We start from the raw sequence: 27,917 nt of genomic DNA, 5'->3' as shown, positions 1-27,917 counted from the left end.
GTGACCTTAAACAATGTCTCATCTCTTACTCATTTGTCAGTGCAGAGCTATAATAAGCTCAGCAGCCAGCGGGCCTGTTGTCCATCTCCAGCTGTCAGTCAAGATAACGTGTGCATTATCACACTCGTGGCGTCACAGTCTGAAGGGTTTAACTAAAAGACAGAAATGACAAGACCAACAATTCAACAGGCTGAGACAGGTGGTGGCGCCTTCAAAATAAAAGCATTAAGTTTAGGATTTAAAAAAAAGAATATTACATTGCACAGAGAGAAAGTCAGGATTACATAATCAGATTACAAAAAAAAAAAAAACCCAACCAGATTACATTTGGGGGGAAAAATAGATTAAAGTGACTTTGCCAAGGATTAATGTTTGCATTTTCACCACATCTTTAAAATATGGAAGTTTCTTTAAGGGTAATTTGATTTGACTAATTCCAAATGGAGAATATGTTTACTCCTCAACTGGTGCCTTAACTAATATTTGTTTTTATTTTTTTAATTATATTTTATAGATAATAGAGTTTCATCACTTTATATTTACATTGAAAATAGAACCTGAACATTTTGAGAAGGTGCTCCTGTGGTATTACAAGACCAATGTCCTCCATGTGGATTTTGATTTAAATCAGCCGAAATAGAAATGTACGTGTTGTAAATTAAACAGAGGACACCTGTAGTTTGTGTCAGTACTGTTTTTGAAAGGGTCATTTGTTTAGACCAGTTGGAAATGCTAAATATGCACAAAAAAAACTTTTTATTTGCTTTAAAAAATATTTTGAGATGTTTAAAGAGAAGAAAAAATGTTTTTGTGGCAGCGTCTGCTTTAAGTATAATGTGCAATATTTTAAATGTTTTATTTTGAAATAATCTAAAAATATTCAAATCAAAATATTTATTATATTATTATTATTATTATTATTATTATGGGGGGGGGGTTACCTTTCCCCTCCCATCTAACCTTCACCCACTGCCCATGCAATTCAAGTAAAAAAATAATTTAAAATATATATACTATATTAAAAAACGGTTTATAATTAAATAATAATGAAATCATCATCATCATCATAATAGCAATCCAATGTGTACTTTCAAAATTAACATGTAATTGTATTCAGTATTTGACTACATTTCAAAGTAATCTGACCCAACCCTGACTCATCTCAAAATCTATTTTTATTCCTTGGCTTTCAACCACGCATGAGACTCTACTCTTGTTTTTAGTGTTTTATGGTTTACTTTTATTTGCACTGAAACTATTTATTTTAGTGTTTATTCCTGTTTTATTTATTTTTATTGTTCTTGTTCTGTTTGTTTGTGTACAGCACTTTGTTGACGCTGTGGTTGTTTTAAGTGCTTTACAAATAAAGTTAAATCTTTATTATTTTTATTCTAGGGACAACAGGAGTTTTAATTTGAAAGCCTCGACCGGAAGTGTTGTTTTTTACCCCGTCACCGTATTGACGGGTGAGTGGGTGGAGAGGGTGAGTGAGAGACAGGCGGGCCGGCGCATCAATGACAGGGACAGCTCCACATAAACACTCACCGCTCGGCCTGTTTCATGTTCGTGGCTCCGGGCAGCGGACAGCCGGCTGCTTGTGATCCGAGCTGAGGATGCGGGAGCAGGTGTGGGCCTCCTGGTTCCCCCGCTGCCTGGTGCTCATCATCACCGCTCTCACATCAGCAGCGTCCGCCGAGCTGCGGCCGTGCGATGAGGTGAGTGCGCTCTACTTTCATTATTATCACCCCCTTTTATCAAGAGTGTAGCTCTTAAAGAGGCCCGAAATACATTCTTATTTTAATTATTATTCTCGTGCAAAAATGACTCTGGTTTATTATCTTAATAATCAATATCAAGTGAAGAAGAACATGGCCATGCATGCAGAAATAAACAACCACATTAGATCCAGAAGGGTTCAAATACATTCTTATTTCAGTCGTTATTCTCGTGCAAAAATGACTTTGGTTTATTATCCTAATGCTGCGCTCAAGTGGAGAAGAAAATGGCCATGTATGCAGAAATAAACAACCACATCAGATCCAGAAGGGTTCAAATAATAGACAATAAATTAGTCGTTTTTCAGCTTTACATATTGGCTCAACAGTATCTGGATCCGTGCGAGGACACACGGTTCAACACACGGCGCTGATCGGCTTATAATGCGGTTAATGAAGACTAAACGCGCTCCATATAACGAGATAAGGCTGTCTGCTGGCCTCCATCCCGCCTCTGGGCAGCCTCCTGCCGGCCAGCCGGGCCGGGATTACCCGCTGAGGAGGAGAGAGAACCGGGGCATGTGTGATGTCTCTACAATGTGACTGCTCGGTTGTTTAGTGATATACCACAGACCAAGAGGACCACATAGATCACATTTATGATGTTTAAAAAAATAATAATTCTACCCCTAAATGTCAAAGGTCGGTGATGTGACATATACGATATAATGGGCGTTTATGGTATATATGTTTATGATATTTCTTATTTTAAAATAAAAAAACTAGACACATTTTCCGCTTACAGAAACGCAAATTTGCTTTTTTCTTTGCATCCCCACAACACATATCAAAATTGTGACATTAATAGTGCTGTTTAACAATAAATTATTTTCCAGATTTTCTTTAAAGTAACAAAATAAGAATAAATCAATAATACCTATCAATAACACAATTTATGTGGAAAAAAAAAATCTTAAACACTTTTTAATTGCTCCAAAAACAGAACAATCAGTAGCCGTTAGCTTAGCTTAGCATAAAGACGGACATTGTAAAGTCACAGCTCTGGCACAAAAAAATAAAATAAAAACTTCCCAAAACCTTCCATAACCAAAACATGACAGTTTTGTATACATTTTGTTTTTATTAATGAGTTTAGGTGGATTTCGTTACATTCAGAAAGCTGTCGCCCCTTTTTTCAGCTAACCTAAGCTAACAGGCTGCTAGCCCATTATAGCCACAGCAAAGGTTTTTCTTGTAATATTTTATTGGAAGGAACATCATCTCTAGAAAAACATACAAATAATATGCCAATGTAACTGATTTTCTCTCATTTATTAATTCATTCATTTATTTTCATAGATTTTTCTTCTGTTAACTCACTGCATTTTGTTAATTGACAAAAATAAACAATTAACATTTCTATTTTTGAAAGCATTCTTCATTTTTTCCACACCTGCCTAATACTTTTGCACAGTATTGTATATTAAATATATATATATATATATATATATATAAATCAATTGATAATAAATACGATCATTATTAATGTCAGTTAAAAAAGAAAAAAAAACACAAATAATTAGTTCCAAGCTCAGGGACTTCAACTACAAAGCAGTATGTACAAATGAACGGTAAGTGGTTATTTTTATTCATATATTGTACACTTTAGCAGTTGGATAAAAAGAATGACCCATTTCAGATCAATGGGTTTGAAATGATTGAATTAATCATTGATGCATTAATGTGTGCATCACTTTAATATTGTAGCTGGTAAAATGGGACTCATTGTAACTACTTAATATGTTTTTATCTCTGGGGTAGCTTGTGAATTTCCCCCCTGGGTTTTAACTTAATCTATATGTTGCATCATAATTTATTTGTTGATGATCATTTAGTGTTGTGTTATCAAATCAATGTGCAATATTTGCCTCTGAAGTGCATCAGGGAGCTGCTAACCCATCAGGAGTATTGCTATTGTATGATAGTACTTATAGTTAACTTATAGGGTAAAAGATGTATTATTTTTTAGTGCCATTGCACAGAGTAAGTATCCGTAAAATGGAATACAGTTAAGCATCTGATCAGATAGCAAAAGTAGAAAAAGAGACACAAGAAACATATTATGTAATGCACAATAGAAAGTGTAAGAGACTATATGTATAACATCTCCAGGTGAATTTTTGTAATTTTCAGGATTTTGAGGCTTTTGGAATCAAACACTCACTACAAAATATCAGAAGACCAAAGAGATTAGTGTCCATCTTTGCTGTTGTCTCCTTAAATCCTAAAACCTCCAGCACTATAATCTCCTGACTCAGAGGATGGCGTTGAATTTTATCCCCTGTCCCCCCCTCTCGCTTCTTCTCATCAGTCTCCATGACAACCAGAGTGAGTCACCCTGGAGACCGGTGAAACACATTAGTCCGTGTCCTTTTTTATCAGCCTCACCTTTTTTCCCCCATCACTGTCTAACCCATTAGCACCAGCGCTGTTGTTGTTGCAGGTGAATCTTAATGAAGTGGTCCAGCTCTCACATGTTTGTGTGTTTGTTTGTTTGTTTGTGTGTGTGTGTGTGTGTGTGTGTGTGTGTGTGTGTGTAATATTGTAATTGTGTAGCCTGAATGATAATTTTTGTTTTTGCAGAGAAGTGATTAGTCATTTTAAGAGCTCGAGCTTATCTGTGCCACATCCTGCATCTGCAAGCCTCCTCTGATTAATTCCCCCCGTACACACATCTCAGGTCATTTCTGTGACAGTTCCCGTTTAATTAGCTGCTACTTAGATGTCAGTGCTCCGCTGCAGCCAGCTGCCTGCGTGCTCTGATGGTTTGTCTTCCCGGTTGAACAGCAGGTTCGGGGGAGGAGATGGAGATCTGCCAGAGCCAGGCTTTGCACTCAAAAGGAAGTCACATTAAAAGTACAAAGCGAGCCCCGTTTACAGGTTTTACAACTTTCATTCTGCAAGAGTTGCATAAAGTAAAAAACAGATTCAAAGTCTTTGATAAAATTAGATGTTCTGAGGTAAAATGAGAGAGCCTCCTGCGTTATAAGATACCTAAAGTTCACATCTAAAAAATAAAACAAATATAATATTAAATTGCAATAATAACTTGTATAATAACCCTTGTTTTCCAGTCTTTATGCTAAGCTAAGCTAAATGGCAGTAGCTTCATATTAGTCTTCTCATCTTACTCAGCAAAAAACTGTATTTACCAAGTGTTCAAACTTTTTCTCTGGTAAATAATAAAATGTATGTGAAAAGAGAGAATTTTTCTGACAATCATAATATAATATTTCTGCACACCTTAATATGTTACCGTTGCTTTAGAGGGCTGTAAAACATTATTAAAAGTGGAAAAAGTCAGCTTATTTACTCCTGGTATATTTGACATTTATTTGATGGATAAATAAATAAATAGGTTTATTTGATAAATATATTTAAATAGTATATAATGAATATTAGAAAAATATATATATCTGATGAAGATTGTTTAAACAAGAATGTTGTATTAATTGATTAATAATCAAGTAATAAGTGGAACTTAAAAATTACTTTTATTCTAAAATATGAGGATTTTGCTGAAATAAGGTGCTTTAAAAATGTTTTTTTTAATTATATATATATATATATATATATACAAATAAAAAGATACAACCCCAATAACAACAAAGTTAGGATGTTGTCTAAAAAGTAAATAAAACATTTTTTTAAATAATTTTCTAATACTTAAATTTCAACATACATGAAGTTACAAATACAAAATTTAATGTTCAAACTAACAAACTTCTTATTATTTTTTCTTCTTTTAAAAAAAAAAATGCGCTCAAATTCTGAATTTGATACCTTCTGTTTTTTTATTTATACAACATCTAAACTTTTTTTGAATCAGGGTCGGAAGATTTAGAAAAAATATAGAAAAACAAACATGTTCAGAGGCAGTTTTGGGGGAAAAAATAAAGCATGTTGAAATCACCAAATCTACAACCTGTAACGTTTTGGGTTTATTTTTATTTTCAGAAGATAATAAAATACAAAAACACAGCACTCGTACTGAACATACTCTTAGCTGTCATCTCTCGCTCTTGTTTCTATGGAGATTAAAAGCTCCTCATTATAAGTTGCTTTGGACAAAATGTTCCTCTCAATGAATGTTCAATCAGTTCAAATGATCAGCATAATGTCACGAGCAGCAGTCCTTGGAAAGAAGCGGCAGCACAGCCGACCTGCTGCTGCTCTTAATGGACCATTAGTGGTCTGCTGGTTGGTTTGCTGCGGTGATCGAGGTCAGCCACCACTCTAAACCTGGAAACCAGCTTTTTGTTTTCGTAGGAAGTCAGATTCATGCTCGCTGAAAAGTAATATGTGCTGAATGTATGTGGTTGGAGATTAGGGCACTTTTGAACAAGTGGTGGAAGAAGTATTCAGATCCCTTACTTAAGTAAAAGTACTAATACCACACTGAGAAATGACCCAACTACAAGTAAAAGTCCTGCATTCTAAACTAAGTAAAAGTACAAAAGTATCAGCATCAAAATGTACTTAAAGGATCAAAAGTAAAAGTACTTATTTTACAGAATGGACCCACTCAGACTGTTTTATATGTTCTAAATCTATTATTAGATTATTATTATTATTATTGATGCATTTATGTAAGCAGCGTTTTACTGCTGTCAATGTAGGGCTAATTTTAACTATTTAATATAATTTATCTGGGTTATTTTCTAAACATGCGTAATCACTTTAAATTGATCATGTTTTTATGTAAAATATTCACCTGAAAAGTAAGTAAAACTGTCAGCTAAATTTAGTGAAGAAGTACAGTATTTGCCCTTAAAGTGTAGTGAAGTAGAAGCATGAAGTTACAAATGTGGAAATACTCAAGTAAAGTACAAGTCCCTCAAAATTGTGCTTCAGTACAGTTCTTGAGTAAATGTACTTAATTACATTCCACCACTGTTTTTAATTGGACGCTAACCTTCTCACAATGACAATGGAGACACAGGGATCTTTAGCATTTAACAAAGTATTGGACAATTAGACCCTGGTTGTTTACACTCAGTGTTAAAAGGCGTCAGCGCTAAATAAAAGTGTAAACAGGGTCCAAGATGCATTGTGATCGGATCATTTAAACCACTTGTCTAAGACGCATTTGAGCACATATTTTGAAGTGTGAACACAGATGCTTCGCCTACAAAGATGTAACAGAAAAAAACGTCAGAGGACTCATTATTAAATAACAAATAACAAATATTTTGCCTCCAGGATGTCCTGTATCCACCAAATATAATTGGATAAACATTGATTTCTAACGTGAAACTGCTTTATTCAGTGTTTTTATGGTTTATCACCAGTCCAGTTGTTTTGGAGAGGAGGAGAACTCTGTTGATAATTTGGCTGCTGTTATAAAACCTCCTGAACACTTAAGGAATCCTAACAGGGAGAAAATGACTGCAATTGTGGCAATAGTGGTGAAGTCACAAACTCATAATCCCATGCTGCTTCATCACTAAACTCCATCTTTTGTTATTGTTTTGATTGAGAGACCCCGAGTGGCATAAACATTACATATTGTGCTTTTAATGCTAATCCATCAAAAAGCTGCAGTTATTTCAGTCTGGATTTAAGTGGCTGGTGTGTTGATCTCTGTGTGTATCTGTTTGTTTGTTCTGCAGACCGACTACTACTACCAGTACACAGAGTGTGACAGCACCGGGTCACGATGGAGGGTCGCCATCCCTCTCAATCCAAACTCCTGCACAGACCTCCCACCTCCAACCAGAGGAACAGACTGCTGTAAGTAGTGAGCGTGCATGCATGTTCATTTGGGCAATCATATCATGATGAAATCCTATATCGAGACATACATTTGCATAATCTAAATTGATAATAAAAAACACACACTTACTCATAATTCTCAGAAAATCAGAAACATGCATGAAGATTTATTTCGTTTTTCTCTATAATTTCACCGGAAACTGATCTGTTCATTTTGCACTAAAGTTCTCAATCAAATGAGAAATTTCTTTTTTTAATTCACACCTGAGAGAATTAGACTATTTATGTATTGAATAACCAGAAAACATGCTATACTGTGATCTATAATGTTATTGTCACATGAAATGGCATTTTTTAAATATACTTTATTGAAGGAGTTAAAAGAAATTTGTTTACATATCAATTTGTAGCATTCCTGCAAGTTTATCTATTTTTATAGTAAGTAACTAACAATTGTAAAATGAAAATAAACAATAAGGTACATTAGTAGATAAATGAAAAAAAAATAACAGTAAGGTTTAAAAAAAACTAGTATGATGATGTATGCACATATATACACTTACTGTACATAGACAGGACTATCCCAAACTACATATATTGAGATATATGTAGTTGATATGAGCCCGGCCCGAGCTACTCACATGTCAGTATATATGAGCGTCTTCCCTTCACTGTCTCACAGCGTTCTCCTGTCCGGCGGGGAAGTATTTAGAGATGACAACGCAGGAGTGCACGCCGTGTGCGGCCGGCTCCTACTCGCTGGGCAGCGGCCTCCGTTTTGACCAGTGGGACGCCATCCCTGCAGGCTTCACCAGCCTGGCCAGCTTCTTGGACCCCGGGCCCAACGGAGACGACCTCCAGGCCTGCAACAGGTGACACAGACATTAACTATGGATGTATTATACTAAGGGTTATAAGGAAGCCTTTTTCTAGCAGTAAAAGAACTTTAACTTGGGATAAAAATGAGACATACTAATCTCAAAATACAGGATCTTTGTTGTTTTTTTCATCTCACTGGTGGAAATTGTCTTTTTGCTGTTTTTCTGAGTGTATTTTGTCCATTCCTCAGCTCATCGTGGACGCCACAGGGTGTGTATCTGGAGTCAAACCGCGATGAGTGTACAGTGTCTCTGGTTTACGCCGTCCACCTGGAGAAACAAGGCTCCGTCGCCTTCACCTACCAGTACCCCGACACCAACATCTTCTTTGAGTTCTATGTAAGCACGCCTAACTGTTTCCTACAACATTCTGTTCATTAGTATGCCAGTATATCAGGCTAATATTGGCTTCCTATTTGGGGTTTTATTATTACCTGTAGGCCACAGATATCATCGATCTTTCCCAAACAGTCTGTCAAAATTGCAGTTTTAGGGTGCCTTGATTGTTTAAATGCTATTTCCATCTTAAAGGAAAATAATACATTTTAAAAATAGACATTTTGGGAAAAATGCTGATACCACTCTTCACGTCTGGTGACTAAAAACAGCCATGAGCACCTCTATTGTATCTTGTTTGTTTACAAAAACTGCTGTCGTGTACAAAAGCAAAGCTATCAGGCTGTGTCTATTGGCAGTTTCTTTGTATTAAAGAGACAAATATAAGAGCTGTATCAATCTTCTCATCGAACTCTCCTCAAGAAGGCATACATTTGCTTTAGAGGGCTGAAAACTTGAATTAAAGTGAAAAAAATTCCTCTTATTTACACCTTGTATATTTGACATTTATTTGATAAATAAATAGGTTTATTTAATACATTTATATAAATATCATATAATTAATATAAAAAATAATAAAAAAAATAAAATGTGTGTACCTGATGAAGAGTGTTTAAACCAGAATGTTTTATTAAATGAATAAGAATTAATCAAGTAATAAGGCAAAGTGTGCAGAATTTTTATTCATTATTTTTATTCTATAATATGAGGATTTTCCTGAAATAAGGTGCTTTAAAAAAGTTTTAAAAGCCCCCACATATATATATATGTATATCATTTTTTTAAAAGATACAACCCCAATAACAACAAATTTTGGATGTTGTCTAAAAAAAGTAAATACATTTTCTTTAAAGAAGAGACAAATATAAGAGTGGTATCAATCTTCTCATCTATCTCTCCTCAAGGCAAATAAACTTATTTCAAACAAATGTCAAACTTTCCGCAGATAAAGGATATATTAAGATTATTGTGTCTTTAACTTTTCATGTTTTGGTCATTTTTAAAGCATGAAAAGTTCATTACATATAAATAAATAAAAAAATCCTTCATCTGCAGCTTATGTTTTTGCCTTCATTACTATGTTTTACAGTAATTGCAAATTAATTAGTGGAGGTTTACTGTGGGAGAGTTTGAGCTGCAGCTGTTTTTGTGGCTAATAGCTCCGCTGTCCCACGTGTTCAGGTCCAGAATGAGCAGTGTCAGGAAATGGCCCAGACTGATGACCAGAAGTGGATTAAAGCCACTAACAATGGAGAATGGGACACACACACAGTGAGTATCTGCCTCTGAGAGAGAGGATTTTAGTCTGTGTGTGCTTCACTCACTGTGTCCGCGTCTTTTTTTTAAGGTCAGTCTGAAGTCTGGTACGAACATCCTGTACTGGAGAACCACCGGCATCCTGGTGGGAGGGAGGATGGTGAAGCCTGTGCTGCTCAAGAACATCCAAATCGAGGGTAAACTCAAACACACAATAACACAGTCATGGACTTTAGAATCATATTTTACTCCAAATGTTCCTTCTCATATATAAATATTTCCAGGTGTTGCCTACACTTCGGAGTGTTTCCCGTGCCGGCCCGGCTGGTTCAGCTCGGCCCCCGGCTCCTCGTCCTGTCAGCCCTGTCCCAGCAACACCTTCTCCATTAAGGGGGCGTCGTCCTGCACAGCCTGCCCCGAACACCACTACTCACGTATGTACACATGAAACAGCAGCATGTATCGTAAAAACGCACCCTCAAACATTATTTTGATGTTATTTTATTTTAATTTTTTAAATTTTTCATTGTCTTTTATTGTTTTAGTCTGAATTTTAATAGAGCTGTATTACCTATATAGGGGTATATATATATATATATATATATATATATATATATATATATATATATATATATATATATATTTATTTATTTACTTTTAGTATAGTCTTAATTAGGTTTAATGATGGTAATGATAATTACTATTATTTTTATTATCGTTACTATTTTGTAATTAGTATTATTATCATGTATATTCTATTTAATTTTACTATCCATTTATTGAATTCTTTTTTATGTTATTTTATATATTTACATAATTTTATCTGGTGTTTCCTCACTGAAAATTTAAAAGATTTAAGACTTTAAATAGAGCTTTATTACATTTTTTTTTTTTTTTATTATTTTTAGTATAGTCTTAATTCGGTTTTATGATGGTAGTTATAAAAACTATTATTATTATTATCGCTACTAATTTATGATTATTACTATCTATATTTTATTTATTTTTATTATCTGGTGTTTCCTCACTGAAAATTAATGAGATTTAAGATAGCTATTCCTCAGTTGTTGTTTTTTTACCTTTTCTTCTGAAAGGGAAACTACTATTAAATAAGATTTTTTTAATTGTATAATTTATTATTATCTCATCTCATGTCTGCATCACTGTGTCCCGGATCATCCTTATCTCCTCCTCCTCTCTCAGATGAGGGCTGGGCAGAGTGTAAGGTGAGGCCGCCGTGCTCAGAGAAGGATTACTTCCAGATCCACACGGCCTGCGACAGCGACGGGAAGGTCAGCAGCATCCACACGTTTCACATTTCACACACACATCCCCACCTTTTTACTCCACAAGGGCAAACACAGCTACGTACAAACACACACTCTCTCATGGGGGTTTTACTTAAAGGTATACATACAGAAAAACAGTTTTAAGGTCATTTTAACCCTCCTGTTATATTGCGGGTCAAATTGACCCATTTCAAAGTTTAAAAATCTAAAGAAATAGTTAAAAGTATTTTTTCATAAGAAGAAGAACATGTAAAATGTAAAATAAAATCTACAAAAACCCCAATGTCATGTAAAACCATTGTATTTTATATGTAGGTATTTCCAATGTACATTAAAAAAAGTTTTAACATGTATTTTTAATTAAAAACAAGTGAATTATCCTCATTGAACCATGATCTTTAAAGGGATAAAGAACACCATTGCACTAAATATTGATTGAAATGGTTAGTAATGGAGTTATTATTGAAATATAAACAATGATTATTGGGATTTTTTAGTTTCAGACACTTTTGGATAATGAAACATGCCCCGAGTCAAATTGACCCATGAAATGTATTGCTGTTCCTGACAAACTATATAACAGGAGGGTTAAGTTGTTAAGATTTCTTGACAATTGAGTTGTTTTTCATTTTGATTTCTAGATACCCAACATGCCCAAATAAAGCTAAAATAATCCAATTATGAAACTAGAAAATTTCTAAAAAGTTTTGGCAACATATATGAAATAAAATACATACATACATTACATTTTTTAATTGGTTTCATATCATCCTATATATGTATATGTTATACATTTTTCACCAGGAAGAAAAAACATTTGCATTCTACCACTAAGGATAACAAAACTTCATATTTTAACCACATTTTTTTAATTGAACAGAATTAAAATTCCTGTTTATCTCTTCATACATTCTTAGATATAGGCTATTTATATTTTTATATATGTATTTTAATTTACACTGAACAAAAGAACATTTAATAACTTTTTTTTTTTCATTTATCCTTCTGTAAATTGCCCTAACACACACAATGCTTATTCATACAGCCTGTTTGTACTGCATTACATTTTTATCGATTATAAACAATGAGGATGTCTGTCAGCTCTCTCAGGGTACACTCAGGTGTGTGTGTGTGTGTGTGTGTCAGAAACCAGAGAAGTCACACAATGTGATGAGAGAGGAAATGATGAAGAGCTTAGTGAAGGTTTTGCATGTTATCTGATCCAAAGTCAACTTCCTGGGCCCTCGTCCACGACCTTGCTCTGCTTTGATTCACATCTCTGAATGTGCTGAGTAAGAATGAGGATGCTTTAAGAACATCCTCATTCTTCAAGGATCTTTGTTTTTATGTGTCTTCGTCTGTATAACACAGGGAACTTTTTTTTTACTCTGTGGTTTTGTTTGTTTCAGACGCAGGTGTTGTATCGTTGGGTGGAGCCAAAAATCTGTGTGGAGAACATCACGGGGGCGGTGGAGCTGCCTGCGACGGGACAGAGAGAGCCCTGCCCTCCCTGTAACCCCGGCTACTACAACAGCAACGACTCCACCTGTTTGCCCTGCCCACCTGGAACACACTCAGACGGCACCTACGGTAAACATGCTCTCACCTGCCCTCACCTGGCATGTTTTGTTATCAAAGCACCAGTGCTTTATTTATGTCATTTGAATGTTTTAACCTGTATTTAACTAAGAAACAGCTTTTCTTTTTTATTGGCATATATTCACACATTTCCACACATTCACACATGGGAGACAGATGCTTTAATTATGTGTAGTTATACCTCTCTAACTTTGGAGATACTTACTTATATTGTAAAAAAAAAATTAAAAAAGAGAGAGGGAAAAGAACCTCGCTCACCTATGGAGACCAGACATGGACTTCCTGGAAACTCACAACCTTTTATTTTGTTTAATTGTACAATTTTTGTAATTCATGCACTTCATAACTTTCTACTTTATTAGTACTTTTTTAAATTTTATTTTAATTGTATTTTTTGCCAGATTGGTGGATTACGTATCGATTTTGTTAGTTGAAATGTTTATGTTAAAATCAAAATTAAATGTGAAAAAATACATACAATACAAATATTTTTTCAAAATAAATACATATCTGTAGTTATTTTAGGGACACACATGCTCATTGATGTACAGGAAGACACATACATCCACCATTAATATAAAAATATACCTTTTTTAATTCATATTAGTAGTTAATTTGATATAAAGACAAATGCAAATATTTTCGAATAAGTAAATTACAGAAGAGATTAAAAGCTTTGTATATAGTCTGTATATATACATATATATATATATATATATATATATATGCAGTTCATTTTATTATATTATATTTGTTTATGTACATGAATGCAAACATAAATAAGTCCTGCAACAAATTATTATTAGAATGTTTGTAGCTCAGATGTCTCATTGTATGATGTTTCATTGAATCGACAGTCTAAAACCCAAAGATATTCAGTCAGCTGTCATATTTTACATAACAAAAAGCATTAAATCTTCACATTTTAGGAGCAGGAACCAACAAATAAAAACATTTGTACAATGAATTAATAATCAAAATACATTTTCTGCTGCAGATCATTTTGGAAGCTCTACATAGCACCCAATCTATCAGACTATTTTATTAAATACTCCCTGTCACACTCTCTTCCAGTTTCAATTCAAAAAGCTTCATAAAGCTTCTCCATCTGGTCACACAATGATCGGCTCTGTCTGTCATCAGGAATTAAAAATTAAAAGAGGCGGCCCGGCTGGATTATCTACTTATGAAAAGATGGGTCTAGTGCAAACATAATGTTTTACCACAAACGAGGAGGAGGAAAGATGTCATTGTTGTATCTAAATAAAGCTGTGTGTGTGTGTGTGTGTGTGTGTGTGTGTGTGTGTGTGTGTGTGTGTGTGTGTGTGTGTGTGTGTGTGTGTGTGTGTGTACCAGTGTGCACCGAGTGCCCTGCAGGTACAGAGCCAGTGTTAGGTTACAAGTACAAATGGTGGAACGTGCTGCCCTCCAACATGAAGACGTCCTGTTTCAACGTGGGCAACTCCAAATGTGACGACATGAACGGTGAGCACAATAACACCCGGAGGTGCTAATTAGCGCTCAGGCTCTGTTCAGACCAGGTATTATAATGCAACCTCTGTGATCAGGTCACAAGCGGACAGTACAGGTGTGAATGCACATTTGAGATACGATCACTCAGACCCAAATTTGGAGCCACATTTGGCCTCATTCTTTGAGAAGTGTGTGCTAAAATGTGTCCTTGGCCATATTAAGATCTCCTCTGACTTGCTGACTGACTATAATCTGATCAGGCTTCTCAGGTCATCAGAAAACAGGTCTGAAACTTCCTTGACTGCTGATAAAGATCACGTAATATGATCAGGAGCACCAGAATACCAGAATCCAAGCCATTTTTGGACAATGCACTAATATTAGCATCATATTTGTGCACACATCTGTAACCCAGAATCAGTGAGGTTTATTTTGTTTGTGTGTGTATCCTGTCAGGGTGGGAGGTTGCAGGGGACCACATTCGCAGCGGAGCAGGCAGTTCAGATAATGACTACCTCATCCTCAGCCTGCATGTTCCTGGCTTCAAGTAAGAATGTGTGCTTTCTTCTGTGGATATCTGCTTGTTTTTGTGTCGATGAAAAATGCGTTTTGTAGAAATAGTTGCATGCTAAAATCCTCCAATTACCATATTTCTATTATGTAAATCTCTGCATGTGTTTGTGTTGTTGCTGCAGGGTCCCAGCGTCTTTGTCAGGGATGACCGGCAATGAGTTTGGCTTCATAACCTTCGTGTTTGAGACCATCTGCTCCGGCGACTGTGAGCTCTACTTCATGATGGTGTGTGTGCTTTGATTGTGTGTGTTTGGAGCAGAGAGGTTGTAATTAGGTGACACATTTTTAACAGAGCAGTCACGTTAGTCTCACTGTGGTTTGGTTTATTTCAGTGTTCTGCATGGTGTTCAGTAATCCAACCTGTGTTTTCCCTCTTTGACCGCGGCGCCCCCTGCAGGATGTGAACAGGAAGAGCACCACAGTGGTGGAGTCGTGGGAAGGTAGTAAGGGGAAACAGTCGTACACACACAGCATGACCAGGAACGCCTCCGTCACGTTCACATGGGCCTTCCAGAGGACGAACCACGCTCTGGATGTAAGTGAACACACACACACACACACACACACACACACACTCATAACCCAGCAGGTGAAGCTGCAATACAAATAAATTGACTTGATAACGACTTCAGACGTCAAAAACAAGTGAAAGTGAGATCTGAAAGCACACCTGCAGTTACAGCTTATCACCACAGGGGTCGCCAAAGAGAACAAAACAGATTGTAACTTTAACTTCTAATAAGCGTCTCGTTGGCACGCTGACACACTAAATATTGTGAAAATAGCAGAACTTAAGCCCTTTATTTATTTAATGTTGAAGTCTCTGGAGTATACAGTATGAAACAGCGCCAAATCACGTGACTTCTTCATGACATCACAACATTCAACAAAGACAAACAAACAAAGTAATGTCGAGCCCTGCGTCAACTTCCCCCTAATGTACCTGTATTAGTGTTAAAATATAGAACTAGATGTTATTCTCATTTTACCTCGTATATGTTTCATTTGCAACCTTAGTTCACACTTGAAGTTAAAAAAAACATAATTTTCAAAATTTGATCTGATCTGGGGGGTTTTGTGTTTTTTATGTTCAAAATGTTGATCCATCAAGTCAAAGTGAAAAAATATTTTTAAGGTCATATAGGTTTGGTCATGCTGAAGAAAATGATACCACCAACATAGTATAGTAAACATTTTTTAAGTGGTATAAACAGGCTGAATAAAAAAACAGCCCAAAACTCCAAAGAGCTAAGCTAGTTTGTAATACTTGTTTCTAGATGGATAAAGAAAATACACACAAATGAGCAAAACATACAAACTATATCGTAATAAAACAGTTAAAAATCTAACATTAGCAATCAGCTCAAAGCGACTGAAGAAATGTTGATATTTTTGTGTTAATTAAGAGTTTTCTTTTATATTGTGTGTAGTTTAACTTAAAATAACAGACAATTCTAGCACTAAAAGATTATTTTTTTACTGTAAGTAGATGGAATACATACATTTTATTACAAAATAATGAAGATGAATGGAAGAGGAAGTTCCAAATGGGTCAATAAATGCACTTCTATAACATATTTTGGTAACGCTTTATATTAAGGTCCTTGTAATAACCATTAATTAACAAGTAATAAGGCATTGTTCTTGCTTTAGATCCCTTTAGCTGCAAAAAGCATAGTTAACTGTTTACAAGTGCATAGTTAACTTATAATAGATGAGCAATAAAGTATATTTTAATATCAATAAGCAAACAAAAGATTAATAAAGGCATGGCAAAGACATAATGGGTGGGTTATGGGTGTTTGTAATGCTATTATGAAGAATTATAAGATACTCATGAGGCTTTTATTAACGTTCTTATTATACATCTCTTATAGCCTGCTATTAGCTGTATTATAATGCCATTATTAACACTTATATAGGCTTATAAACACACAGTAATGTTAATAAGCATCTTGTACTTGGACTTACAAGGGCCTTATTACTTGTTAATTAATGATTCTTACAAGGACCTTAATATAAAGCGTTACCCATATTTTTAACTTTTTAACTCCAATGTGTCGCTATCCGTGTCCTGTGTGTCTACATTCGTAGGTGCGTCGTTATGTCAGCGACATTGTGAAGCTGTACTCCATCAGCGTGACCAACGTGCTGGACGGCGTGGCGTCAGCGTGTCGGGCCTGCGCTCTGGTTCCACAGAACTCCCAGCGAGCCGGCTCCTCCTGCGTCCCCTGCCCCGCCGGCTTTTACATCGACAGAGACACCAACCGCTGCCAGGAGTGTCCGCCCAACACGCACCTGGCAGGACGCCACACCTACGGGCAGGACGCGTGTGTCGCCTGCGGGCCTGGAAGCATCAGCAACAAGGTACAGAGACCTCCTCCTCTTAGACACTAGTGCTGATGTGATACCTGAGTTTTGGTTCTCATGCCAAAACAATCTTACTTTGAAAAACATAAACGGGTCAATGACGTGATCTAACCCAGTGTCAGTTGGTGTAACCAGTAACTTTTTTCCTATAAAAATCTGATTATATACAGGAAAATAAATGTGAACTAAAATGAGTGAAAAAAATACAATCAACATGTACATTGCAACACCATGGTATATAACCAATTTTACATCATTTGTCAAAACTTTAGAAAAAAATGTTTTTTAGAATATGTTCTGCTCAGTATTGACGAAATGTGTAAATGTAGAAATACTCAGAAAAATGCCATTTGATGTTTTTTAAAATGAAGTTATTATATGTATAAAAATTTCCATATGTTTAATGCTGTGAAAACACAAGCAGCCACACAAGGATTTTGCCTCAAGAAAGGAGTCTTAAAATAGCTGCATTTTAATTTAAATCCGGAACAATCTGATCCAAGCATAAATAAACAAGATTACGAATATGTTAGTGGTGATTTAAACAGTTTCTCACAGTTTCTAAGCCTTTGGGTTTTTAGTCCTTGTGGGGCCATAACATGAGAAACCCTCATGTAAGATATTAGTGTTTGTTTTATATTGTAATTTCTATATTAACTGTTTGGAGGTCTCGCCATGGTTCTGAAAAGAAAAAAGAAAAAAAAACAAATTTAAATGTGTGAGAAAACTTGACTTTGTGGCTCAAATTGGGATCATTTTGTGATAAAAATGTGGTGTTAGGATGAGAGATATGATTAATAAAAATCCTGTTTCATGTGCTACTTTATTCACAGAACTTAACTTACTAAAAATAAAATATCACTTTTATATACTATTTTAAAGCAGTAGTAACAGATTATTCAAATATTCAATTTTATTTATTTATTTTAATTTTAATTTATTCGTTTATCAAAAAGAAATACAATAATGGAAATGTGATGTTGCAAAACATTAATTAATTGATCACATAATATTTATTATTCTTCATTTATTTTGTTCAAGCTTTTACTTATTATTTATCATTATTTAGTGATTACAGTGTGAACTGATGAGCTCTGTCCATAGTCATATGTGGCATGTTGAGACTTTGTTTGTTTCCTTTTCTTTCAGGAGCACTCTCGTTGCTATAGCGACTGCTCCTTCTCCCACACGGAGAACAACCGTACGCTGACCTTTGACCTCAGCCCCATGAGCGACGTGGTCTCGTTGACCATCGGGCCGAGTTTCACCTCCAAAGGCACAAAGTACCTTCACCTGTTCAACATCAGCCTGTGTGGCCACGAGGTACTTCACACTCACTCAATATCGCCTTATATTAGCAACAGATCTGTCAGTATGACATTTTTTTATCCTGTTTCTAAACTTTACATTTCCTTCATCTTAATATTTTATTTTTGGTTTGTGATTTAATTACAGAAACTTGTTTTCACACATTAAGATTAAGATTCCCTTATTAGTCCCACAATGCGGAAATTCAAACTATGCATTTAACCCAATTGATTTTCTTTCATATTTTGAAAGTAGAATGAAATGTCTAAAATTTTAAATACACTCTAAGTGAATAGGTCATGTAAATGCTGGATTGATTTTTTTTTGTTATATTTTATCAGTTTAAAGCCTTTTTTGTCTGGTTTTATTGATGTTTTTGTTTTTTTTCTGAATTAGCTCTTTGTAAATATTTCATAATATATAATATTATTATGTATTCCCACCAGACTCACAGGTGCATCTCAATAAATTAGAATATTATAGAAAAGTTTGTTTATGTTAATTCAATTCAAAAAGTGGAAATAACACATTATATAGATCCATTACACACAGAATGAAACATTTCATGCCTTAATTTATTCAATTTATTCTAATTCTAATGATTATGGCTTACATTTAATGAAGACCTGAAATTCAGTGTCTCAAAAAAAGTTTTAAAAGTATGTTTAATATGGAGATGTTGGCCTCTGAAAAGTATGTCATCTATATGACTCAACACTTGGTTGGGGCTATTTGAGTTGAACTACTGGAAATGGACTTTTCCATTATATTCTAATGTATTGAGATGCACCTGTATAACATATATTCCAGCTGCAATACAAACTGACATTTACCACGTCTTTTTTGGAAGATTTATTCAAAACATGAAAGAAAATAAATTATTTTTCACATGCAGACCTGTCACCTCAATGTGATGAAATGATAAAATCACAAACATCGAGCGTGACTGACAGATCATTTGCTGCTATCTGCATGTGCCTGTCTGTCTCAGGGGAACAGAGCCGCCATCTGCACAGATAACGTCACCGACGTGTCCAGCAAGGACGACCAGAGCGACTTGGCTCAGTTCGTCAACTCTGTGGACAGCTTCACCTGTCAATCAACCATCATCCCGTCGGATGGGCGGGGCTTCAGGATGGCCATTTCCTCCCAGTCCATCAGCCTCGCAGACACTTTCATCGGTAAGACTCTTAATAAACGGCAGCATGTGGCTCTGTTATAACCAGCTGGTGATGCTGACTGTAATATAAATATCTTTATTTATTTATTCCCAGGAGCAACAGCCGACTCTGTTCTGGACGGCGTGAACGCTAAACTGGATCTTTTTCCTGAAAACTCAAAGGATGTTCCAGACATCAACTTCTTCTACAGGTACAGCACAAGGCACAGAAACAGAGTTAGTTTAGGTTTTTAGTGTCTTTAATTGCAACATTTTTTATTTGTTCTTATGCAGGTCGAGGCAGGCAACAGCCTCATGTGATCAGGGACGCAGCTCCGTCATCACTGTCCGCTGTAACCCCGAGAAGTCTGAACGAGGAGAAGTCTCTGTGCCCAGGTAATGTTATGCTGTAACATAATGTTATTAGTTACTAAAACTAATAATAAAAACTAAAAAAAAATAAATAATAATAATAATAATAATAATAATAAAATTAGTAAGAAAAAAAGTGTGAACATGAACAAACAATTACCGAATCTTTATATGACAGAGAAAGGTTATGAATTATTATATTTAAATACATTTAGTAAAAGTAATAAGTGTATCTGTTCAGATCAATCAAAGCTGGTTAAAAACCAGTTAATAACTTATGGAAAAGGAGTGGGAATTCTCGAAAATGTAAACCAAGACATCAAGTGGTTGACAATTTATTTTGCTTGATGCTTTTAATTTCCTGTAAATATTACTTATGTGTATGATCTATTTAATCTTTATCTGTTATATGTTCGGGGAAAAAATCCAAACAAACCAACAAAATATTAAAATACACAAAATACGTTTTGTACATATGAAGCCTTTTATATATATATATATATATATATATAAATATATATATATATATATATATATATATAAATATTATATATCCTGCCATGTGTCTTTTTACATTAATTTTATATGCCTTAATTATCTTGTTTTATCTTTTTCTGACAATAAAAGCTATTCTATTCTAATACTGCAATCTAATGGAACAAAAATGTTTGATATTAAAACATATGGTATGAAATAGAGTGTTGGTGTCTGTGTTTAATTCTGAATTAAAGCACCAAATTGTTGTGTGCAGCTCCTGTCCTGCGGGAACATGTGACGGATGTTCGTTTCACTTCCTGTGGGAGAGCGCCAGCGCCTGTCCACGCTGCACCAAGGACGACTTCCACCAGATAGAGGGAGCGTGCAAAGGAGGCGTCCAGGTAACACACCGGCTATCACCTGTAGTCACTCTGTAACATTAACCTGAACTTAAACTAATCTCAACAGGGTTGTGTTCTAATATTTTTAATTTGCAGTGGGTAAAAGACATTACAACTCAATTAATTAAAGTGAAATATATTACAATAGTGATAAAAGATCACATAGAAGAGCCTAAATGTGAGTGATGTTGTTAAAGAGACAGAGAGACAGTAGTTTTTTTTCACTTTCCTAGAGTCGGAGACCAATAAATGCCTTAGGCCAGAGCTTTTTATTAAATTTGGTGTAGACAAAGACAGATAAGTAAATATTAGGCTCATCTGTTGTGTGTCTGTGGGAATAAATAACATAATCATGATTCCAGAGACGTCCAGGAACTGAGCGGAATTAAGTAAGTAAACTACAGGAGGTGAAGGGCAAATTTTTCCAAGCTTTGTCAGAGGAGAGCAGTCAAACAGTCTCAGACTTTAAATATTATTATATATTATATATTTATGGTGGAGTAACCTAAATATATATATGATAAAGATTCAAAAGGATTCTGGTTCAATGTGCAGATACGATACTAGATTCAGATTTTTTTTACAGTCAGTTTTTATATTTTTGTTCATCATGTGCACATATAACTGATTCAGTTCAAAGGGACATTGCAGCATTATTAATTGCATTCCTCAGATGAAAACACATCAAAAACCCTCTGTGTGCTACATTAAGAGAACTTTAAAGACTTCACATAATAGTACAAAATCAAATCTTTATGACTGAAATAAAACTAAACCTTGCACAAAATGCAATTAACTAAAACTAAAAAAGTTTTTAATCGAGTAAAACTAAAATAAATTAGTGAATCACCTTGATGATGAAGTTCCCTGCTCTGAAACAAGGCGTTGAGATAGAGAAGATTCTTTCTGTTAGACTGCTCCTTTTTCAGATATGAAACAAGACTGAGACTGATGTTAGGACTGAAACTAAACGGTTACTGTGTTTAAAAATTACCAATGAATCTTTATCCTGAATCCAAGATGTTCCATCACATTATAATCAGAGTTCGTACTTGAAATCCTTAAAAATGCTTGAATTTAAATATTGTTTTTTCAAGGTTTGAAAAGTGCTTGGATTTTGGATAAAGTGCTTGAAAATGCAATCTGACTATAGATAATCACATGAAAAAAATAATAAATTGAATATTGAGATGAGCAAACTGTACTCTTGGTTGTTAAAAGCGTAAAACCATCGCTGTCGGTATGGTTGAGTGAAATTACTCCTTTTAGCATGTAAGTACTCATCTAAAACATGCAACTTAAAACCGTTGTAAGGTCCTGGAAAAGCTTGAAAATGGACCTTGAAAGTCCTTGAAAAATGCTTGAATTTAACCACTCAAAAAGTGTACGAACCTTGTATAATAGATCTTCCTCATGCTTTTCATGCTACTAACCTCAGAAACACAACAAACATAACTTGTTTTCCGTATCAGCAATCTGCCTGTGCTGTGCTGTGACTGTGGAAGTTCTCCATGTGTCCCCCTCCTCTCTCTCCAGGAGACTCTGTACGTGTGGAACGACCCCAAGCTGTGCACCAAAGGCGTCTCTCTGCCTCCCAGGAGCGCCTCTCCGTGTGAGGCCATCGCTCTGTGGCTGAAGGTCGGGGTTGGGGGCGGAGCCTTCGTGGCCGTGCTGCTCATCTCTCTCACCTGCTATTTCTGGAAGAAAAACAAGAGGTTAGAGGAAACTGCCAATCAGACGCCACCGCCAATCTCGGTCGAGGCCAATGTGCTCATTAAGATCACCTTGATTTGTTATTTAAAGGAAAAGATGTCAACAGCTGTTTGTCAGCAGCAGTGACAGCTCAGAATCAGAAACATAGAGTTATGTTTTACTGTTTGTTGATAGTACTTTATCTTTGGTTTTAATATGGGTCACAATATGTTTGGCTGTGACTTGTAAAGTGTATTTGTGACCCTTTATGGTTATTTTTCTCAACCAAAGCTGTTATTTTTTTATTTTAAGTTGTCATTAGTTAGTCAATTTAATGCATTTTAGAGGCGTGAAAGTTTGAAATTTCCATTTTTTTTTTCAAATAATGAAAAAATCAAGAAAAGTGAGAAAACAAGGGGCATTTTTTTCTAACAGAAATATACTTTTCTTATCAGTTTTATTCCCTTAATCTTCTGGTGACAAACCTCAGATTTGTCTTTTCATCTAAGTGCTATTTTAGAAGAATAAAAAGTTTGGTAGAACCAGAGATTAAACTACTGTCACTAAGTATCAGCTAACAGTGCCTTGCCTTTAAACACCTGCACACTGGATGATGTCTGTGTCTAATGACATGCTGTCTCACTACGTCTGTGTCCCTGTGGTCTGCGGTCAGGCTGGAGTACAAGTACTCTCGTCTGGTGATGTCTGCCAACAAGGAGTGTGAGCTGCCAGCTGCAGACAGCTGTGCTCTGGCTGAAGGGGAGGAACCCGACGACGACGTGGTCTACACACAGAAACCCTCCCTGCTGGGGAAACTCCGCGCCATTGCAAACAAGGTGTGTCTCTGACTTGTTGTACACTTTATTAAAGAAAGTTGACTGGGCATGTACGGTATGTTCCTTTCAAATGATTACAGCTGCAAGATAAAGTATGTGAACCCTTTGAAATTACCTGGTTTTCTGCATAAATCTGGCCCAAGTATAGACAAACACAATGTGCCAACCTAACACCACAGAACAATTATAATTTCTCATGTCTTTATTGAGCACATCCATGAAACATTCATAAATCTGGTGGAAAAAGTAAGTTATCCCTTGGATTTAACAACTAGTCGAACCTCCTTCTGCAGCAATAACTTCAATCAAACGCTTCCGGTAGCTGCTGATTCGGTTCAGGAGGAATTTTGGACTATTCTTCCTCACAGAACTGCTTCACCTCAGACACATCATTATTCTGAGACTTGGAATCTAGATGCATTTATGACAAATTCATGCAGAAAACTAGGTCATTTCAAAATGTTCACATACTTTTTCTTTCTATTTTTGGCAAGAATCTGATGATGTTCAGTGTTGTTTGTTCCATTCCTCTGAGTGGACAACAGGATTTCCCACATGCTTTTTCAGTGCTGCTTACATAAATGCATCATAATATTCAATATATGGAGATATATTGTGATTTTTTAAATCTGATGTTAAGGAAAACTGTCATAGTATAGAGAACAATCAGATTTTTTTAATGCAATCAGAACAGTGGGATCACAGTCTGCATCCATCATCACATCTCTACTTTATGTGCCATCTGGCCTTTTTATCCTAGTTTCCTAGTATGTAAACTATTAATTCAGAAATTTTATAGTGTTTCTGAGAATCAATGCATTATCACATAACAAAATATCACAATCCTCAAGTATATTATTGTCTAACACCTCGCTTTTCATTTTCACTCAGCTCAAGTTTGTACAGCCAGATTTGAATATCCAGATCAGTTGTCATCCTATTTGCCTCGCCAGCACACTGCAAAAAGATGCCTGTTTTTTAACAAGTCATTTTTAAGTAATTTAGTCTCTTAGCTGCGGACCAGAAAGAAAAGGTCATGTTGTTGCAGTAACATCTCAACAAAACTAACAACAAATGCAGTCGGAGCGGAGATTTTCCTCACAGCGCGAAAAGTGTGTTAATTTAACAAACAGCCACATGTTCAGTGGTGTAAAACTGACTGATTCTGACTTCTACAGGCTGCTTTGTGCTACTTTAGGTTTCAGTATGACTTTGGTTCCAGTTATTTTAAATCTGAGGAGACATTACTCCGTGCAGAGATCTCTGCTTTCATCCTGCCGCTCCAGGCCGTGACACGTTGATTATAATGTGAAATCAACACACATGCTAGTTTGGCAGTGTGACTCAAGTCAGAGGATCATCAAAGCTTTTTCCCAATTTAACCTGAACCCGACTTTAGTGTGTGAACCAACACTTAGTGCTGGAATGTAACTAAGTATATTTACTCAAGTCATTTAAGTGAACTTTATACTTTATGCTTCTATTTCACTACATTTTGAGGCAAATATTGTACTTTTTACTCTGCTACATTTAGCTGACAGTTACTTTTGATGTCAGATTTTCACATAAATATTTTAGAATTTTTTTGTAATTAAACCTCATAACAATATATTAAGTAGTTAAAATGAGCCGTGTCTTGAAAAACAAATACAGTGCTGCTTACATAAATGCATCAATGATAATAATAATCAAATAATATAATTGGAATATATAAAACAATCTGAGTGGGTCCATTCTGCGTAACGAGTACTTTTACTTTTGATACTTTAAGTACATTTTGATGCTGATACTTTTGTACTTTTACTTCAGTAAGATTTTTAATGCAGTACATTTTATGTAACTTTATACTTCTACTCCACTATATTTAGAGGCAAATATTGTACTCTTTACTCCACTATATAGTGGAGTAAATATATATATATACACTATATAGTTAGTCACTTTTCAGGCAGAGATTCAACATAGAAATGTGATTGAATTTAAATATTATTTTTTAAATATTACTTACTTCAGTAAGTTTTGAATGCAGAACTTTTACTTGTAGTGGAATAATTCTGCAGTGTGATATTAGTACTTTTACTTAAGTAGGGATCTTAATACGTTTTACACCACTGCCAATATTAATGTCAATCCTTCTGACAATAGTAGAGACGATCATCAAATCAATCCATCCAGTACTTGTTGAGATTTTTCAGTTCAGATCGTGCTGTTTGCATGGCTAAAAAGTAGCCCGACTGTATGGAAAAAACACCCAATCTGGCAACATTTCTCTAGAGCTGCAGCTGTCATACATGTAGGTTTTGTAGTGTATATATAGATTTTCAGGATAACATCTTTAACCCATAAGAACCCAGACCTAGTTATCCTTAAAGGATGTGTTCTATAAGTGGACCACATAGATCACATTTCTGATGTTTTTAAAAAAAAAATTCTACCCCTAAATGTCAAAGATCTGTGATGTGACATATACGTTACAATGGGCGTTTATGGTATTTATGTTTAGGATATTTTTTATTTTAAAATAGAAAAAAAACTAGACACATTTTCTGCTTAGAGACACAAACGTGCCTTTTTCTTTTGCATCTCCATAACATATATAAAAATTGTGACTTTAATTTGTTCAAGAAATATGGTCAGAACAAGTTAAATGTAACACAGGACACCCTATTAACGGATTTGAATTGTTAAATGGGTTTAGCCTAGTAACAAAAAATAGGCTTTTTAAAATTAGCTACTTTTTCACATTTCTGTTTCCAGTCACAGCCACATTTTGGAGAAGTCGCTTCTTGTCACAGTTACATGACCACCACACCAGGGTGTTGATTATACGTCGCTTAGGGATTATAATGAGTTAAGGTGAAGCATAAAGCTGAATATGGGAGATTGTAGAAGATTTAAAGTGTTTGTTATATGGGTGTCACCATGGGTTCTTATGGGTTAATATGTGCTTCTTTCAGCAGGAGTGTGGAGACAGCTGCGAGTCCGTGCAGCTGAACTCCTCCCAGTCTGATCGATGGGTCCTGGGATGAACAGAGAGAGAGAGGACAGAGTGAAATCATGGAGGGACAGTCAGTCAGTGACCGTGTCCGTCACTGCTCTCCTCCTTATGTGTCCTTTAGGGCCCCAGTACAGACCCTCACTGGAATATTTTCGCCACTCGGATGCTGGCAGAAACTGAACAATGGCTTTTACTCCTATAATTCCACAGGAAACTCTCTCCTGCTTTATGCCATCGATGCTCAACTGGAAGAGAAACATGCTTTTAATGTTTTTGTATGTTTTGTATTTTTATTTGGTATTTTCTGTTCAGAGTCATGTATTTATATTAATGTTATCATGATGAACCTTTATTAAAGTCCTGTTTGACTTTGGGATTAATGTGTGGATGTTTCAAGTTCATATACAGTACAGGTCATGACTATCTAACAGTAAGTAGAGCTGAAACAATTAACAGATTAATTGATTGAAATTGAAATTAACTGGTAATTATTTTTATGATCGTTCGTCATTTTTCATGCAAAAATAAATTAAAAAGGAAAATTCCTGCATTGCAAATGTTACATGGAGAAGTATGCAAGTACGATCAAGACATTTACTAAAAGTATAAGGACTTAATGCAAAAAAATATTTGTTATTATTTAATAAATTATTATTATGTGCATTTCTGTAAAAGCATGTTTAAACTTTTGTAGTTGGTTGAGGTGGGTTTTACTTTAATTTCTAACTAATTTTATTTTAATTTTGGATTAATCTAATGGATTCTTTACTCCAATAATTAATTTATTGTTTCATTTGTTGAAATTAGGAAAATATTGAGAAATACTGTCATGATACCAAAAATAAAGAGTATGAAATTGAAATTTCTTTTTTTTTAAATTATTTTATTTTAAAATAAATTACAATTATTAGAAAGGGAAAACAGAAAATCTAAATTTTCAATAATATTTCATTTAATATCTAAAGATGGCAGATATATGTAGTGCAGTAAAAATGCATTACATGTGTTATGATTAAAAGTGTTAAGATTAGTGTCATGATTAAAATACTTGATTAAAAGTACTTAGTAAAATTACTAAGGCACACATACGGTCGCATCCTCACTTGAAGTGGCCCTCAGTATAACTACATGCATTTGAGCATGAAATCTTAAAAGTGCAGTGTAAAAATGCACAAAATTACTTCTTGCACTTAATGTTGGTCTGCTGTTGTTGGGGTTAGGGTTAGTCACAGTAAGTGGTTATTTTTTATTTGCTTCAAACCTTTTGTATTCCTATTTATACTGTTATACATGCATTTGAGCGGCAATTATGTTAAATTACTGCACTGTATACATATTTAACATTGCAGTTTCATATCTGGTTAAGTGCACGGTCCTATATGTGGCCCTGTGGTAGTGAACATGAAAAA

General features: G+C 35.1%; 1 protein-coding gene across 2 annotated transcripts; it reads left to right on the top strand.

Moving 5' to 3' along the window:
* Nucleotides 1-1,467: 1,467 nt before the first annotated feature.
* LOC131960928 (endosome/lysosome-associated apoptosis and autophagy regulator family member 2-like) lies at nucleotides 1,468-26,884 on the top strand. Of its 2 annotated transcripts, none has more exons than XM_059326192.1 (22): nucleotides 1,468-1,715; nucleotides 7,388-7,508; nucleotides 8,173-8,362; nucleotides 8,560-8,707; nucleotides 9,887-9,976; nucleotides 10,053-10,158; nucleotides 10,246-10,395; nucleotides 11,165-11,253; nucleotides 12,660-12,840; nucleotides 14,206-14,334; nucleotides 14,779-14,869; nucleotides 15,018-15,120; nucleotides 15,293-15,430; nucleotides 16,990-17,262; nucleotides 18,415-18,588; nucleotides 19,565-19,754; nucleotides 19,848-19,944; nucleotides 20,027-20,128; nucleotides 20,856-20,982; nucleotides 22,519-22,697; nucleotides 23,348-23,510; nucleotides 26,471-26,884. In XM_059326192.1, exons 1-22 carry the CDS (start codon nucleotides 1,614-1,616, stop codon nucleotides 26,537-26,539), a joined length of 3,012 nt encoding a protein of 1,003 aa, XP_059182175.1. In that variant the 5' UTR covers nucleotides 1,468-1,613; the 3' UTR covers nucleotides 26,540-26,884. The 2 variants fall into 2 exon arrangements, with proteins under 2 accessions (XP_059182175.1, XP_059182174.1); XM_059326191.1 differs by having other exon boundaries at nucleotides 26,468-26,884.
* Nucleotides 26,885-27,917: the final 1,033 nt, after the last annotated feature.

This window comes from Centropristis striata, chromosome 22, assembly GCF_030273125.1.
Source record: "Centropristis striata isolate RG_2023a ecotype Rhode Island chromosome 22, C.striata_1.0, whole genome shotgun sequence".
NCBI lineage: Eukaryota > Metazoa > Chordata > Actinopteri > Perciformes > Serranidae > Centropristis > Centropristis striata.
This window is presented reverse-complemented; position numbering and strand designations above follow the sequence as displayed.